We start from the raw sequence: 17,530 nt of genomic DNA, 5'->3' as shown, positions 1-17,530 counted from the left end.
AGGGGCCCCTGGCAGATGGAGCTGGCGTCTGGGCCTCAACACCAGCTACTGGTAGTTTCCCTGCTGGTTGCTGTCAGCTCCTCCGCCTGGTGGTAGGAAACGCACACTGCGGTTCCTGTGCTCCCCTTCCCGTGGAGCACGCCATCCGGGGCTGGGGCTTCGATCTCCAGACTGCCTGCGGCTGAACGCCGCCCTTGAACCTTGCTGCCGGCCGGGGGGGTGGGGGTCCCCTTGATAATGCGCAGTCTCACGGTCCGGAGAGCGACCCCGATATCCATCCCAGGGTGCTCTCGCTTGACACCCCCTTTCTCCACAAGTGCAGGCACAACGGCCGCGCGGGGAAAAACGGGGCCGCTGTTCTCTCTTCTCCGAAACATATTCCCTCAGTCTTTTGTTTTCACTGTGCAATTCCTTCATTTCCATTCTCATGTTGCACATCTCATCCGTTAATCTGTCCAAAACTTTCTGAAGACCGTCTGTGACTGACAAGGATTGCACAGGTAATCCTGTCTCCTTCGCGTGCGCGCCGCCGCGAGCACTCACACAGTCCCTCTGTAGAGCTTCTCTGGCGTTCTCGCATCTTTCAGCGATGATCAGGGCTTCTTCCACGTCCGTGGCCCCCTGCTCCAGGCACTTGGCTTTCAAAGCGGGGTCCAGACCCGCGAGGAAGCGTCTGAATATTTCCACTCTCTGCGCCGCTGACTCGTACTCCGGGAACGCCTCCACAACCAGCCGGCGCACATCAGCCGCGTAAACCTCCAAGGTTTCACCGGGAGCCCGGGTCCGAGCAGACAGGCTGGCTCTGAAGCGATCCATAAATTGTCTCTGTCCGAACGCAGCGCCAAGTCTCTCTTTGGCGGCATTGTAATCAGATTTAAACACATCGGGAAGGCTGTCCCACAAAAGGAAAGCAGACTTGCTCAGACGCGTCGGGAGGATTCGGGCCAGCTCCACGTCGCCGCGACCTCCGTCACCCACCATGGCTCTGACTGCAACCTCCAGCTGTCTCACCCAGCCAAGGAACCCCTGGCTCCCGTCGCCGGTGAATGGGGCGGGCAGATCCACTTTGAAATCACGGAAGGGAGAATCGGCGAAGCGGTGCATACTGGGCTTGAAAGAATCCTCGTCTCATCGCCACATGTTACTGGCGGGAACTTTTCGAGCTGCACTAGCTAGGTTAGCAGGAGATGGGAGCTGAATGAATGAATGACGCCACCAGCGGAGTTCAGAAAACTTCAAGTAACTTACCAACACCGCTGCCACCAGTGTAACCGAGCGATGGGGGAGGTTCAATAATCAGTCACTCTGTGGTCATAAACGACACGGGACAACAGGTCCGCCATTTAGTGGATCCGCTCACCACTTCTTTCTTCTTCTTCTTCAACTCCCAAATTTACAAAACTCTCTGAACTTGCCACGCCCCCTGGTCTCTAGGGTAACCCGGGAGGGACACACCTCTCCCAAAATAAAAGATCCAGGAAGTTGGTTACACACGTTTCACCGGTATGTGTGTTAACGTTAACTACAGAAAAAACACTCAAAACTGAAACGGCGCAGTTTAATCCATTGCGGTAGTATTTTAAGGAGAGGAGGGGGTTATGGGAAATAACATGGCTTTAATTGTGTGTTTGTGTGTGTGTCTGGCAGGTCAGTTTGTGGTGTGGCTCTTTGACTATCACAGTTAGAAATGTCAGCTCTTTGTGTCAAACTTGTTCGCCCCCTCCCTCCCTTAGTGTTAGAGGCATTCATAGAAAAAAATGGTGGATGTAACGTGGATTAAAACATTAATCAACGACCCAAAACCAAGGTAAGAAAGTGCAGCGGGTTTTTTTGTGCTGTAATTTTTTCTCATGTGAAATTCACTGCATTTGTTACCGTTTTAATGCTTTTAATCCACGTTACAGCCGCCGTTCCTTTTCTATTAAAGACCCAAAATGAAAGTCCCGCCCCGCTGCTTGACATGCAAATTTTAGCCGATCAGATCAACCAGAAAGGTTCTTGCCCCCATGTGACAAACACACCCCTGAACACTGCCCCACAAGTGACAAAAACGCCCCCTTAACACACTGGTGTCAAGCAAGCCCTCTCTCGTCGAACGGCTGTCAAGTGAGCCCTCTCTTAAAAACAGTGTGCCGCTTTTTTACATACATTGCGGTAACAGCAAGAATGCCTTTATTCTGGTAACAGCAATAATGCCTTTATTCGGGTAAAAGCAAGAATGCCTTATTCGGGTAAAAGCAAAGTGTAAGAACTGTTATTATACTCATATGTATATACTATTTACACATACGCCCCCTCCCCTTATATAACTATATATTTATATGTGTATATTTAATTATATGTTTCAGGTGAATTATTAATTAAAGACCAAATTAAAATCATATAATGAAGAGGATTTACTATAACGATCACTTATGTTTAGGAAAAAAAACTCCTAGTTTCCACAGAGTCATTTCACTTCTCACTGATAGTGACCCACCTGGTGATATCACATAAAAAGTTTCAGATCGATCTGATGTGGAATTTCAAAATATAACCCATTAGAAATCTGTTATAACAGCGTTAATGTCATATGTTGACAAAGATGTAAAATGAAAACTCCTACTTTCCACAAAGTCATTTCACTTCACATTGATAGTGACCCATCTGACATTCTCACTTATAATATCCCACCTGGTGATGTTACAAAATAAGTTTCACATAGATCTGATGTGGTATTTCAAACTTAAACCCAGCTTTTTACAGCTTTGTCAACTTATGACAATTACACATGTATCACAGATTTCTAATGGCTTTTGTTATGAAATTCCACATCAGATCTATCTAAAACTTATTTTATGACATCACCAGGTGGGATACTATAAGTGAGAAGTGAAATGACTCTGTGGAAACTAGCAGTTTTCATTTTACATCTCTGTCAACATATGGCGATAACGCGTTCATACCAGATTTCAATTGGGTTTTATTTTAAAATTCCACATCAGATCTATCTAATACTTATTTTGTGACATCACCAGGTGGGATACTATAAGTGAGAAGTTAAATGACTCTGTGGAAACTAGGAGTTTTCATTTTACAGCTTTGACAACATATGACAATAACGCTGTAATAACAGATTTCAATTGGGTTTTATTTTGAATATCCACATCAGATCCATCTGAAACTTATTTTGTCACATCACCAGGTGGGATACTATCAATGAGAAGTGAAACGACTCTGTGGAAACTAGGAGTTATCATTTCACAGCTCTGTCAACATATGGCGATAACACATTTATACCAGATTTCTAATGGGTTTTATTTTGAAAAAACATATCAGATCGCTCTGAAACTTATTTTATGACCTCACTAGGTGGGATACTATAATTGAGAAGTGAAACGACTCTGTGGAAACAAGGAGTTTTTATTTTACAGCTTTGACAACATATGGCAATAATGCATTGATACAAGATTTCAATTGGGCTTTATTTTGAAATTCCACATCAGATCCATTTGAAACTTATTTTGTGACTTCACCAGGTGGGATAGTATAAGTGAGAAGTGAAGTGACTCTGTGGAAACTAGGAGTTTTCCTTTTACAGCTCCGTCAACACATGACAATAACGCTGTAATAACAGATTTCAATTGGGTTTAATTTTGAAATTCCACATCAGATCCATCTGAAACTTATTTTGTGACATCACCATTTGGGATACTATCAGTGAGAAATAAAATGATTCTGTGTAAACTAGCAGTTTTCATTTTACACCATTGTCAACGTATGGCAATAATGCATTTATAACTGATTAGAATTGGGCCTTATTTTGAAATTCTACATCAGATTCCTCTGAAACCTATTTTGTGACATCACCAGGTGGGTTTCTATCAGTGAGAAGTGAAATGACTCTGTGGAAACAAGCAGTTTTCATTTTACAGCTGTCAACATATGGCGATAACGCAATTATAACTGATTTCAATTGGGTTTTATTTTGAAATTCTACATCAGATCCATCTAAAACTTATTTTGTGACCTCACCAGGTGGGATAGTATAAGTGAGAAGTGAAATGACTCTGTGGAAACTAGGTGATTTCTTCCTAAAAATAAGTGAACATTATAGTATATCCTCTTTAATATATGATTTTAATTTTGCCTTTAATTGATAATTCACCTCAAACATATAATTAAATATACACTTATAAATATATAGTTATATACGGGGGAGGGGGGCGTATGTGTAAATAGTATATGAGTATAATGACAGTTCTTACACTTTGCTTTTACCCGACTGAAGGCATTCTTGCTGTTACCGCAATGTATGTAAAAAAGCGGCACACCGTTTTTGAGAGAGGGCTCACTTGACAGCCGTTCGACGAGAGAGGGCTGGCTTGACACCAGTCTGAACACTGATCGTAAATCCAGGTGAGCGCGCAAAAAGGATCTGACCGAGCAAGATCACTGCTCAGTTAGGATTGCAGCCGTGCAATTGTGAAATACGGGGTCGCTTAGTTAGAATTGCACCAGCGCGGTTGTAAGTTTCACTCACTCAGTTCCTAAATGCCTGCTCAGTTGTCTTTACGCCCTCATAAAATATCGACAACTAGTTCACATTTTGACTGGTTAGACTTTTTAATTTACTTGTAATGCTACAAACTGTATAATCACAGGAGAAATGCGCGGTCTCGGATTCTGTCAAGGCTGAAGGAGAGCTGAAAATTCTTTCAGTGTCACGCGCATGGAACGAAGCTAGATGACCCATCAAGCGCGCGGTCCTCACAGTCACACGGCTGCTTGCGTCACATTCGGCAAGCGCGCTCTCACAGAGCTGAAAGAAGGAGGAGCAGAAACGCTGCTTCGCGGGTTATTTTCCCTTACATTGCGATCTAATATGTGTGCGCGCGTGAAAGCTCTGCCCAGCTTCTTCTTTGGCTCGTGCGTGTGAGGGTCACGCGGTGAAAGAGCGTGTTTTTCCAGGTGCTAAATTGAATGTTTGCTCAGCATCCTCTCACCATCCACCCACGGTCATGCGTCACGCGGAGCGAGATATGAAGACTGCGCCGTAAGCAGCACCGCACACGCGGATGGAGGTACTGGGACGCCACGGCAGGCCGTCAGCACAGCACACCCCTCGCCGGGGCCGAGGAGCTGATCGGACCCAGCGTATCATCCGCATCCAGCCGCTTATCTTGGAGGTGCACAGCGGGTAGGAGGGGGACCTCCGGAACAGAGAAGAAGACCCTCACGGATTAATCCGCACCCACCCACTCTCATGGTAAATGATTACCTTTTTTCTGATCATGATCACAAGTGGGCCCTCTTGTCTTATTTATCGTCTTCATCACCAAAATACTTACAACTTTGTGAGGCTAGGTTTGTAGCTGACTGTAGATGTCAGATAGAGATAGAGAACATAGAGATGTTCTTCTGTGAACATCAGTATGTTGTAAGGAGCTGATGTTCACAAAACATAACCTCCCAGAGTCATGAACAATAGCAAACTACTTTCTATTCCAAGTCACATTAAGAAACTCATCAGAAACCTGATAACAGGACTGCAACTAACCAATATTTTGGTTATTGACTAATTTGATTATTCTGTTTCCTGATTTCATCAGTTTCACTGATGTTTCATGAAGGGTATCTGGTTTGGACTTGTAGTTTAGTATTGAAAGAAAGGTATTAATAACAGTAACACTTTCAACAGTTTGTAGTTTACATTCCATGACATGGAGGGATGTATGTAGTCACCTGGAAAGGTTATAAGGTGATCGTGTCTGCATGTTAGAGACTAGCTCTTGTCTTTAAATTTAAATTCTTGTTTTTAAGAGCAGGTTTTTAATGTATTCCAACAGAAACCTTACAAAAATATTATAAAATAATAATAATAGGATCATTCATTATGATTATATGAAACCATGCAAAGTGAAATGAATAAATCAGTTAATTTGCTTAAAATAGGTTATTTCATGAAGCTTAATTTTTAAACATTACATTTCTTGATCTTATTTTTTACAAACATATGCAGAAGAGAATCTATCGCAAACACCTTTTTAAAAAAACACATCTAAATTATTTCTCTGCAATAATCACTTGAAGATTCACATTCTGTGCTACTGGGTGGGAGGAGCCTGAACTAGATCAGATTTTTGTCAGTTTTACAGTCTGCTTCCAGCAAGGTTAGGTTCACAGGCTAAGATGCCATAGCAGCAAACTCAAACAATAAGCTATCCATCTTTGTGAACCCATCTATCCTGAGTTTATGTGCTGTAAAGTCAGTCAGGATTTCCACTAAGTGTTCTTCCTAAAATAGGGTCCTAATTACCTGTTTACACACTGCCTCAATCCAGTATTTACAAACAGCACACCAAGGTGACGGGAAGAAATTCTGCTTAAAGGCATACTTATAACCACACACACAAAATTCTAATATCATCCTAAAAATTAGGGGTGTTAGAAAAAAATCAATTAGGCGATATACTGTATCGCGATGGTTCATTTGGCAATGCTTGTATCATTTCACTTTACTTGTATCATTTATGAGGGTCCTTCAGCGTCTGACTCTTGTTTTCCACTTTAACCTCCGACTGTTGGCAGCCAAGCACACGTAACCTCTCTGAGCTGCTCGACACCACACAAACAACAGGAAGACCTCAGCTAGAGGCAGCTTCTTTCGTTGTTATGAGACATAAACTACTTTTTCTAAGTTTTTCTTTATACCGAACCGAAACTCTGTGCCATGTTCCTGCCAGTAACATATAAAACACAGATTACCGTGCTTTTTAGTGGGCTTAGATAAGAACGAGTAAAGCAGTGCAGCTTTACAGCGTCTAATGCACTTAGCAACAGCCAAAATGCTATTGGCAAAGCGGGCCAAATTTCTGCAGAACCTCCCAGCAATAGATTCTAGTTTCGCGACATAATCGATCAGAGTGATGTGTTCAACGCTCCAAAGAAAGGCCAACATCGTGGCGATGACTAACTAGTTTACTTAGCGTGTGAGTAGTTACTAGTAGTTACTAGTTTAGTTTTTGGCTGTAGCAGTGCAGTGCAGACTGTTATTTAACAAACCATCTTTGCCATATTAAAGCGGTCTCTTTCACCCTGTCATGCTGCCTCATTTTCACTCTTTATTGTTTGTGGAAACAGTTAGTGGCTTTTTTTTAGTACCATTCAGGCTCCTGAACTGTTTAAAAATACTGGAGAAGCTACATTAAGAGATGTTGAAAATAAACAGCACTTTAGCGGGCGGCCATGGCGCAGTGATAGGGTGGTCGACCCATGATCGTAAGATTGCAAGTTTGATTCCCGCCTTGCCCGCTCATGTGTCAAAGTTGGGCAAGACACTGAACCCCACCTTGCCTCTGGTGGAAGGTTGGCACCAGGGTTTGGCAGCGGAGCCGCCATCAGTGTGTGAATGCGTGTGTGAATGGGACTGTGACTGTAAAGCGCTTTGGACCTTCGAGGAAGGTACAAAAGTGCTAAATAAATTTACGCCATTTACCATTTATTACCCCAATCATACGTTTAGAAACTTATTAGTTAAGGCACATTCATTCAATTTTTTTTCTTATAATGAAAAATATTTTGTTGTTTATATCAGACAATGTTGACTGTTAAAAGTAAAAGCACAATGAATTTACTTGTGTAAAAGCAACTTACTGTGATCATTAAATAAACGGAATTTGACAATTTTATTACAATGGAAGATGTATTGAAAGAGTTTTTTTATTTTAAAAAAGAAGAAAGAAAATGTTTTACGGTACAATATCGGGATATGTATCGTATTGTGGAGCACTTATCAGGATACGTATTGTATTGCCAGACTCTTGCCAATACACACCCCTACTAAAAATTGTTCTAGTAAAAATAAAATTGACCAAAATTACAAACAGGGTGCTGCCCTTTAGGCAGACTTCGCTGCTTAAGTTATTCTAACAAATGGGGTCTTGAGGAGTTATAAGCAAAAAAGTAGGAAAAACAATAATGATTTTGTCAGGCAAGGATATATACATTTTTGTGTGCCAGATACATTTAAGAAAATACACATCTTTCCAATGATTTAAAAAGTCTTATCTCACCTTCTGACCAGTTTTATTCATATCGCCCTTACAGATGTTATAAAAGATTAACCTTGATTTGCCCTTTAGTAGAGAATTTTCCCAATCCAGGACAAGACAAAAAGCTGAAGAATAAAATAGGTAATATTTACAATATATTTAAAATAAAAAATACTTTTTTGTGTGCATTGGATAGAAAAAAAGTGTTTAAAGTTACTAGCAGTGGTAACATAGTTGTGGTTCATTGGAAGTAATTTAGGTTGTTGTTGTTCACTTTTCGGCATATCACATCAGGGGTCACCACAGCAAATCAACTTTCACTGATGCATAAATGGTTTGGCAGAGATTTTTACGGCAGATGCCCTTCCTTACACAAACCTGTGTTTTATCTTGGCTGGGGACGGGCACAGGTGGACTCAGACTTGGAAGCCCTTGTGGCTACATAGACAGTAGCATGAAGGGACCCGCACTGGATGAAGCATACCCTGGTTTCCTATGCGTCAGTGATGTACAAAACCAAATTAGCCATCCAGCCGCCTGGAAGTAACTTCGTGTTACAGTGATTTCTGACAGGCCTAGGGGGCACTAGGTATGAAGCCCGTGAGCTGACATGGGTAAAAAAATACATATTTCATTCCCACGAAACAAAAATTCATTCCCACTAAATAATATTTTTTTCCCACGAAAAATTTAAATTGTTTCCACAAAATAATATTTAGTTTGCATGAAATAATTATTTAGTTCCCACAAATTTGTTAGCAGTCATACATCCGAAGGCTACATGCTACGTACATATCCCATCATGCATCGCACATCCCAACATGCATCTTGACCAATCAACATGTCACTGTAACTGAGGTACATTCAAATACAACAGGATGAATGTGTATTAGAAAATTTTTATTCTATGGAAACGTAATATTGTTTCATGGGAACGAATTATTGTTTTGTGGGAACGAAATTTATATTTTTTTTACCCATGTCAGCTCACGGGCTCTGTACTTACAGGACAGACCAAAAGTTTGGACACACCTTCTCATTCAAAGAGTTTTCTTTATTTTCATGACTATCAAAATTGTAGAGTCAAACGGAAGGCATCAGAACTATGAATTATCACGTGGAATTATATACATAACAAAAAGTGTAAAACAACTGAAAATATGTCATATAGTAGGTTCTACATAGTAGCCACCTTCTGCGTTGATTACTGCTTTGCCCATTCTTGGCATTTTCTTGATGAGCTTCAAGAGGTAGACACCTGAAATGGTCTTCCAACAGTCTTGAAGGAGTTCCCAGAGATGCTTAGCTCTTGTTGGCCCTTTTGCCTTCACTCTGCAGTCCAGCTCACCCCAAACCATCTCGATTGAGTTCAGGTCCAGTGACTGTGGAGGCCAGGTCATCTGGCGCAGCACCCCATCACTCTCCTTCTTGGTCAAATAGCCCTTACACAGATTGGAGGTATGTTTTAGGTTATTGTCATGTTGAAAAATAAGTGATGGTCCAACTAAACGCAAACCGGATGGAATAGCATGCTGCTGCAAGATGCTGTGGTAGCCATGCTGGTTCAGCATGACTTCAATGTTGAATAAATCCTCAACAGTGTCACCAGCAAAGCACCCCCACACCATCACACCTCCTCCTCCATGCTTCACGGTGGAAACCAGGCATGTAGAGTCCATCCGTTCACCTTTTCTGCGTCGCACAAAGGCATAGTGGTTGGAACCAAAAATCTGGACTCATCAGACAAAAGCACAGATTTCCACTGGTCTAATATCCATTCCTTTTGTTCTTTAGCCCAAACAAGTCTCTTCTGCTTGTTGCCTTTCTTCAGCAGTGGTTTCCTAGCTGATTCACAGTCTCCTTTCAACAGTTGCTGTAGAGATGTGTCTGCTGCTAGAACTCTATGGCTACGTTCACACTGCAGGGCTTAATGCTCAATTCGGATTGTTTGCTAGACCGTTCACATTTCCAAGTAAATCCGAACTTTTGTGATCTCCAGTGTGACCGTGACACGACCCAAACGAGACCCGCATGCGCAGAAGCCAGAAGAATACTCAACGGTGAACGACGTCACTTGTTGTTTGCGGAGCCAACGTTAACAATGGATGTCAACAACAGTGTTGTCAAAAGCGGAGCTCTTTTTGTAATATTAAATATATTTTCACGAAGGAGCAGCACAATTACAATCTTCTCATTTTAAGAAGGCATTGGAGTCGGGATCGTCTGTACCCACTGTAGTGGAAGAGGAATGTGTATGTGTTGGGGCCGCGCCCCTGCGTGTGTGTGTGTGTGCAAGCGCGTGCCGCGATAGAGAATAGGGAGGGGGGGCAGTGTGGGCGCGCATTCCTGTTGTGTGTTACGGAGGACGGTAATAAAAGAAGGTTTCCCCCAGATTAAATGCTATGGACTCTATTAACCCGTTCTGGAGAAACTAAGGATCAGAACAGGGAGGAGGAGGAGGATCGCCTCGGGTCCCCCGCGCTTGAGCACGGTCAAAGGGGAGAAAGAAAAAAAAGTTATCGCGGGAAAGGTTCAACACCACGCTCTGCCATTTAGCTGGAATTTTTTTCAAAAACCGCCCAGTTGCGATAAGAGCCCTGGAGTTTGGCTTGAAAAGAGCGATCAGCCCAAATATTAATCCAATCAGTGACCTTCTTCCCTTCCACTGACTGGTCTCAGCAGCATCGTCCACCATGGTTGATGTTTACGTTCTCGTTCCCGCCTACTTCAACGCAAAATGATGACGTTTGTTAAGTGTCGATGACATACGGTTCGGAATCAAGTCGCCTGGCCGGTCAGACGGCGGTCGCAATTGAAAAGAACGGCTACAATTCGGAATCAGGACGGCAAATCCACGGGGCCTGGGTCGCAATTGAAAAGATCGGATCTGTGTCATTCAGACTGTCATGAAAAGATCGGAATTGGGCCGCTTAGGGGGAAAAAATTCGGAATTGGGTTGTTTCAGCCTGCAGTGTGAACGTAGCCTATGTGCCATTGACCTGCTCTCTAATCTGAGATGCTGTTAACCTGCGATTTCTGAGGCTGGTGACTTGGATGAACTTATCCTTTGCAGGAGAGGTTACTCTTTGTCTTCCTTTCCTGGGGCGGTCCGCATGTGAGCCAGTTTCTTTGTAGCGCTTGATGTTTTTTTTTGACTGCACTTGGGGACGCTTTCCAATTTTTTGGACTGACTGACCTTCATTTCTTTAACCCTTGTGCTATCTTAGATGACCCCACCCTTACATTGACATGTTATCCGTACCATGAGAAAGGTGGATAAAGGTGAAAAGATTAGGTGTCATCCATGGACACCAGTGAAGATCACAAATCATTGAAGAAAAAAGGTTCAGCGCAGTGTCTAGTGGGTCTGGGTAAATAAAGGTTAGATAAAAATGACCCAACTCCTAATGTTAAAGTGGCTAGGATAGCACAGGGATTACAGTAATGATGGCCACTTATTTTTCTGTACTCAGCTGCTTTTTCCTTACCATAATACAAATTCTAACAGTCTATTCAGTTGGACTATCAGCTGTGTATCCACTTGACTTCTGCACAACACAACTGATGGTCCCAAACCCATTTAAAGGTCAAGAAATCACACTTATTAAACCTGACAGGGCACACCTATGAAGTGAAAAACATTTCAGGTGACTACCTCTTGAAGTTCATCAAGAGAATGCCAAGAGAGTGCAAAGCAGTTATCAAATCAAAAGGTGGCTACTATGAAGAATCTACAATATGACATACTTTCAGTTGTTTCACCCTTTTTTGTTATGTATGTAATTCAACGTGTTAATTCACAGTTTTGATGCCTTCAGTGTGACTCTACAATTTTCATAGTCATGAAAATAAAGAAAGCTCTTTGAATGAGAAGGTGTGTCCAAATTTTTTGTCCGTACTGTATGCACTACTGCTCTTTACACATGTGTTAAGCTCGGGCCTTACCTTTTGTGTGCATGTCTTTTAATATGAATGTTTGTACTTTGCTTTACATCACAGCGACCATTTACATGACTATGAACCTCAAACAATAACAATCACAAAGTAAAAGTTTTGCACACTGAAAATTATGATTATTATTTGCAAATCTATATTGAGCAATGTGGTTCTACAGCGCACGCATCAGACAAGTGGGAAAGAAAAAGGGTCAGTGTTTAATGCAGTGTTTAAGCAACTAGCTGTGGGGGACATAAATGAAGTTGTCAGTTATAGTTTCTGCAAGTCTGCAATCCCACTTTAACAAATGAGTTCGGCCATAGATACACTTCAACTGTGAGGCAGAATGTAAAAACCCCAGGGTATTCTCACCCACGAGCTTGGATCAAACTCCACGCACACAATGAACGTTCAACGGGCATAGTTCAGTCTCCATGTCTGCTCCTCTACTCCTGTGTGCTCTTAATTCCTTTCCTGCGTGCTCGTGGAAGTATTCTTGCGCTCCTGAAAGTAGTCCCTGCGCGTTTGTTAAACTTGTCCTGCGCACCTGTGTAAAACTCCAAATTGGCCGCTTTGCTGTTGTCCCCGCCTCGTGGCTGTTTTTTGGGCAATACTGACGCCAACTCAGACTTGTATGAAGTCTTTGGTGAGTAAACCTTTTATGACTTTGCATGTATGAGTGCATGCATTAGTGTTGCATGTAGGATTTTACATGGATATTTTCAAAATAATACCTTTTCTGGCAAAAGACGAATTTAAACAAACAACTTGAATGGTTCGGTAGCAAACAATTGACAGTCCTAAAGACCCACTCCACCGACCCACTGATTTTTAAATGTTTGAATGGTCTTTCATCTCAGTATCTTTCAAAGCTTCTACATCTTTATGTCCACGACAAATCCTAAGATCTGAAGATCAAACGCTTTTAATGGTTCCCAGGACTGGACTTGTGACTCTGGCAGACAAAGCCTTTTCAGTTGCAGGGGCCTGTTTTAGAAAGGAGGTTCAACCAAACTCTGAGGTTAAACTTGAACTCTGAGTTGGTCAATCGAGAGATTAACAACTCTGAGTTTTCTGTTTCAGAGAAGCTGATCGGAGTTAGGTCAATCTATTCTGAGTGGACTGATTCGGAGGTAAGCGTCCGCACCGCGACTATAAGAAGCCATTATCAATGGAGCGCAGATATTACGAGTCACCATGGCAACCGTGGAAAAAAAGAGGTCTGCGTATTTTTCGCCAGCTGAACTTGACGTGCTGCTGCAGAGTTACAGTGAATATGAGCACATATTCCGGATGACAAGCAACACCGCTGCATCTGCAAAACAGAGACAGTTAGCGTGGGAAAACATAGCTGCTCAAGTTAATGCGTAAGTTTGCATTTAAATCATTGTTATAAAATATTGGCTGTAATAACTTTTTAAATAGCGTAAGGTGTGAAATAAAAATGGCGATATTTAGGTGTACTTTTGAAGTGTTTTTTTCCTGGTGTAATTGCATGAAATGCTGCATAGTGTACAGAACCAATCGGTTCTTCTTGCAAACGTTGGTCAGTTTAATATTAAAACATGCAATTGGGATTTTAAAAGTGAACTTTTGTCTACCATTGTATTGATGAAGTGGGATAGGTTTATATGGGATTAAGAAATTAAGCAGTACTAGCAAATTGTGTTTCCTAAAAGTAATTGTTACATTAATCTAATTCAATGTCCCTGATTTCATTTTCTTGTAGATGCAATCCTGCAGGAATTAAAAGAACATGGCAGCAGCTAAAAATGAAGTATAAAAACATAATTCAATCAGGTCAAATTTGAGCATGTCATGGATGTAGGCTTTGTTGACAATATTTGACAACATCTACATAGCAATACATATCTAATGTTGTTTTCATTGTATATATGTAATTGATTGCAACGAAAAACGGTAACGCTCAAACAAAAACGTATGGGGAAATGACAAGAAATCGAGTCTAGGTCTCAAAATCCTCGCATGACGTAAATGTAATTCTCTACGAATTAATGCAGCCTCCTCGTCTACTGGATCCTCCAAAAAAGGACAAGCCATTCTTGTCACTTGTCTCTGTGTGACGGAAATTTGGGCAATGAAGGTTAAAGCGAAAAATACAGCTTCGTCTTTAAAAAGGGGAGGGGACCGGCAGAAACCTTGAGTTTAGAGAATAAAACCTGCTCCCGACCAGGTTAGGTTCACAGCGTAAGTAACCATGGACACTGACTCTGAGTATAAGTTACCTCTCTTTCAGAAACGGGTTTGACTTACTCTGCTTTCTCTAGTTTAACAAACCTCCCATTCTGAAACGGAAACCCCAGGGTTTCCCTGATTTCAGGGTTAACGCACTCAGAGTTTACACTTAACCTCCTTTCTGAAACAGGCCCCAGGTCCTAAACTCTGGAATTTTTTCCCCTTTTCTGTGAGGTCTGCCAGTTCCCTCAGTGATTTTAGGACACTTTTAAAAACTCATCTTTTTACCCAGGCTTTTAACTCTAGTGAGCAGATCTAGTGAACAAGCTTGTTAACTTCATTCTTTTTTTGTTTTTATCATTTTATTGTTTGTAAGGTTTAATTTGATTTTATTGTAATTGTTTTTTTCATTGTATTATATTGTTTAGTGATTTTTTAAATATTTGATTTTATGTTCAGCACTTTGGTTACCTCTGCTTTTACAAGTGCTTCCCAAATTATAAATTGATTGATTCATGGCCAGAATGCTACTGGCTGTGAATGAGATGAAAACATGTTTTGTCTTTGTATCTGTTCTTTACCATTTGTTTTTTTTATTAAATTGTTGCTAGTCTTTCATAAATAGCTGGGAAGTCTTTGTCAGTTCTTTATGGTTTGTGTGGGTTATCTTTTTTTGTTTTGTTTAGCCATTCATGTTAAGCTAATGTGTGCTTAGCTCACGTCACAGGTTGCAGGCAGCTAACACTCATTTTTCTTCCTTTTGTGTATTTTTATGTGTTGGTTTATTTGTCTTGAGAAAAAAAGCAGATCAAATTTGATCATCTTTCTAGACTGAGATGTCTAAGGTGTTTCCAGGGATCTGGTGGAGGACAACATTTTTTTGAATGTTTTTTTTATTGTTGTTTGAAGACCTTGTTTAGGAAATTGCACCATGCGACCATCATTGTTATTGATATTGGAATGTGTATTTGAATGCAATTTTTTAAAAAAAGTTTGGATTTGTGTGTTTTACTGTACTTGTACTTTATTTTAAACTCTTTTTTCCCTGTTGGCTTCTGTATTTTCTATTTGGCCTCAGTTTTATTGTCAGTCATTGTTTTCAGCTCTAACTGTGAGAACACCTGCCAATCTACCTGTTCCATTTGACTGAGGTAGGACAGTAGCATCTGAACTTTACAGTTAAGTGCTCACACAAGTCTCTCCAGCATTTCCTTTTAGTATGACTAATTTCATCGGACAGTTTTTATTTCCTCCACATACATTAGTTTCACCTGTTCTTAGTAAGCTTTGTTCTTTGCTGCCGCAGTCTGTGAGAACACTGTCTGTGCCATTCTACCTGGACGAATCAAATGAGGTAGGACACTAGTATGTCTTTGTAATTAGAAGTGAAAAAAGTATTGATGCATTATAAAGTTGTGTGCATTTTTCAATCATTATCTGCCAAAATAAAATATTGTAGGTAACTTAAGTGGTACATAGAAAGTCTGTTGCAGCTTCTACTTTTCTTCTTGCCTTGTTTTCTCTTTAGACTAACTTTGAAAAAACCCCATACAGTTGATGATGGCATAATTTGAGCCTCAAGGTTTACTGGTAATTAAAATCATAAGCATTAAAAAGGATTAATAAAATGTATTATTCATTTCCATAACTGAATTCACCAAGTAATTCATCGCATAGGTTAACAGGCTACTGGGTTAAAGCATTAATTTCTGTTCATTTTAAACTTATGTTTATAGCTGATGAAAACAAATTTATAGTTAAATCTTACATCAAATTGAAAAAAATCAATGCAGAAATGTCGACTTATAAAAAAGTGTGTAAAACATGTTTTTTATTTTTACAAGCAACACTGACAAATGAGCCTCATCTGAACACACATTGAATATTGGTGTGTGCTTAAACCAATGACTGCATAAGAGAACTGGACTGAGTGAGTGTGACATAACACATAGAAAATGCATTACTTCCGGCTCCAGCGAAATTAAGTCAATTCAGTCACCATTTTTCATTTATGTTATTTTTTTTGTCAAGGTCATAATATACATGGACAGGATTCAGATGGTGGTGGGCCGTCAGGGCCTGCAAGGATTTCTTTGAAGGCCTAAGAAATATCTGAATCATGTGTTAATTATACTTTGGCCATGCATATTCATTAAATCATTCCAAATGGTCTGTCCATTCCATTTTTATGGCCCGCAGCAGCAGTCACTGACTGCAAGGACCATATTGTTTTCGAAGTTGGAACGACGACTTCGCCGCCTTTCAGCGAGAATGTGACCCCCGCCGCATGATCGAAATGTCACCAAAACGTGCACACACCTGGGATAAATTGCAAATGAATTTTCCACAAAATCAACGTCACCCCCCCGAAGACGATGACATCACGGCCAGCGATCCCGTCAAAAAAATGAATGGGCCGAAAATCGCGTATGGGGCCCGACAAAATGTACTTCAAAATACAGTCGCGAAACCAAAACACACGTGTCGGGGATATCCCAAAGAAGTTTTGAAATCATTACGGGGCGGCCACACGACCTACGGCTTGGCGGCCATTTTGTGGCGAACTCTGAGAATTGGCGATTTTCGTGTTTTCCCACGATATGGGGAAACAACGCTTTTGTTTGAGCGAATTTCACGCAATTGCACACACTTGCTGCCAGCTCCAGTCTACAAACACCACAGAAGCTTCGTTGACCTTTGACCTTGGGAAAAGGCCGCCATCTGTAATTTTCTCAAAAAAGCACCTTTAGCACCAGATACAAACGAAAACTCGTCATTGGAATTTTCATCAATTGTCTCGTAACTTTTCGGGCATCAATGGCCAGCTACTCTGGACAAAATGTTGGAATTAAAAGTTGTAGAATTTGAACAGCGTGCACGTGGCGAGCTCGCAACCGTTGCCATCTTAGCTAGCTCGCACATTTTTCATCGGAATGTCGTGAAGAGGAAATATGCAATTCCCTGGCCCGCGCTGAACAAAACGATGTCACGCACGACAAGATCGATAAAGGAATGTGGGCGTGGTAAGCAAAAAACCGTCGCAAAAAAATGTGCCGACTCGGCAAAAACGAAAAAATTCGGAACTTTTTTTTTGAGAATCACCAAACGAAACCAATGTACCCTTGTTAGCGATATCCAAAGGAAGTTTTGAAATCATTACGGGATGGTTACACGACTTACGGTTTGGCGGCCATTTTGTGCCAAAATCTGCAATTTCCCCATTTTCGCGTTTTTACACAATATGAAAAAAATGAACTTTTTTTCCAGGGATTTTCACGAAATGTCACTCACATGTTGCTAGAGCAAGTCCACAACTACCTCTGGAGTTTCGTCGACCTTTGACCTCGGGAAAAGGCGGCCATCTT

At 41.2% G+C, this 17,530-nt stretch overlaps 1 protein-coding gene across 6 annotated transcripts in view; it reads left to right on the top strand.

The window, feature by feature from the left end:
* The first annotated feature begins 4,298 nt into the window (after positions 1–4,298).
* The window catches only part of adgra1a (adhesion G protein-coupled receptor A1a), a 68,731-nt gene continuing 55,499 nt past the window's right edge, over positions 4,299–17,530 (top strand). The window contains exons 1-2 of one of the 6 annotated variants that reach the window (XM_011473518.4): positions 4,299–4,398; positions 4,975–5,248. In XM_011473518.4, coding sequence (XP_011471820.1) covers positions 5,246–5,248 — 3 coding nt within the window. In that variant the 5' untranslated portion in view covers positions 4,299–4,398; positions 4,975–5,245. Of the gene's footprint in view, positions 4,399–4,751; positions 5,249–17,530 lie in introns of those variants that run through there. The other 5 variants (XM_004086840.5, XM_011473517.4, XM_020702031.3 and 2 more) reach the window with 5 other exon arrangements.

The sequence above is a fragment of the Oryzias latipes genome, chromosome 19 (assembly GCF_053564925.1).
Source record: "Oryzias latipes strain Hd-rR chromosome 19, Olatipes_Hd-rR_3.1".
Taxonomy (NCBI): Eukaryota; Metazoa; Chordata; class Actinopteri; order Beloniformes; family Adrianichthyidae; genus Oryzias; species Oryzias latipes.
This window is presented reverse-complemented; position numbering and strand designations above follow the sequence as displayed.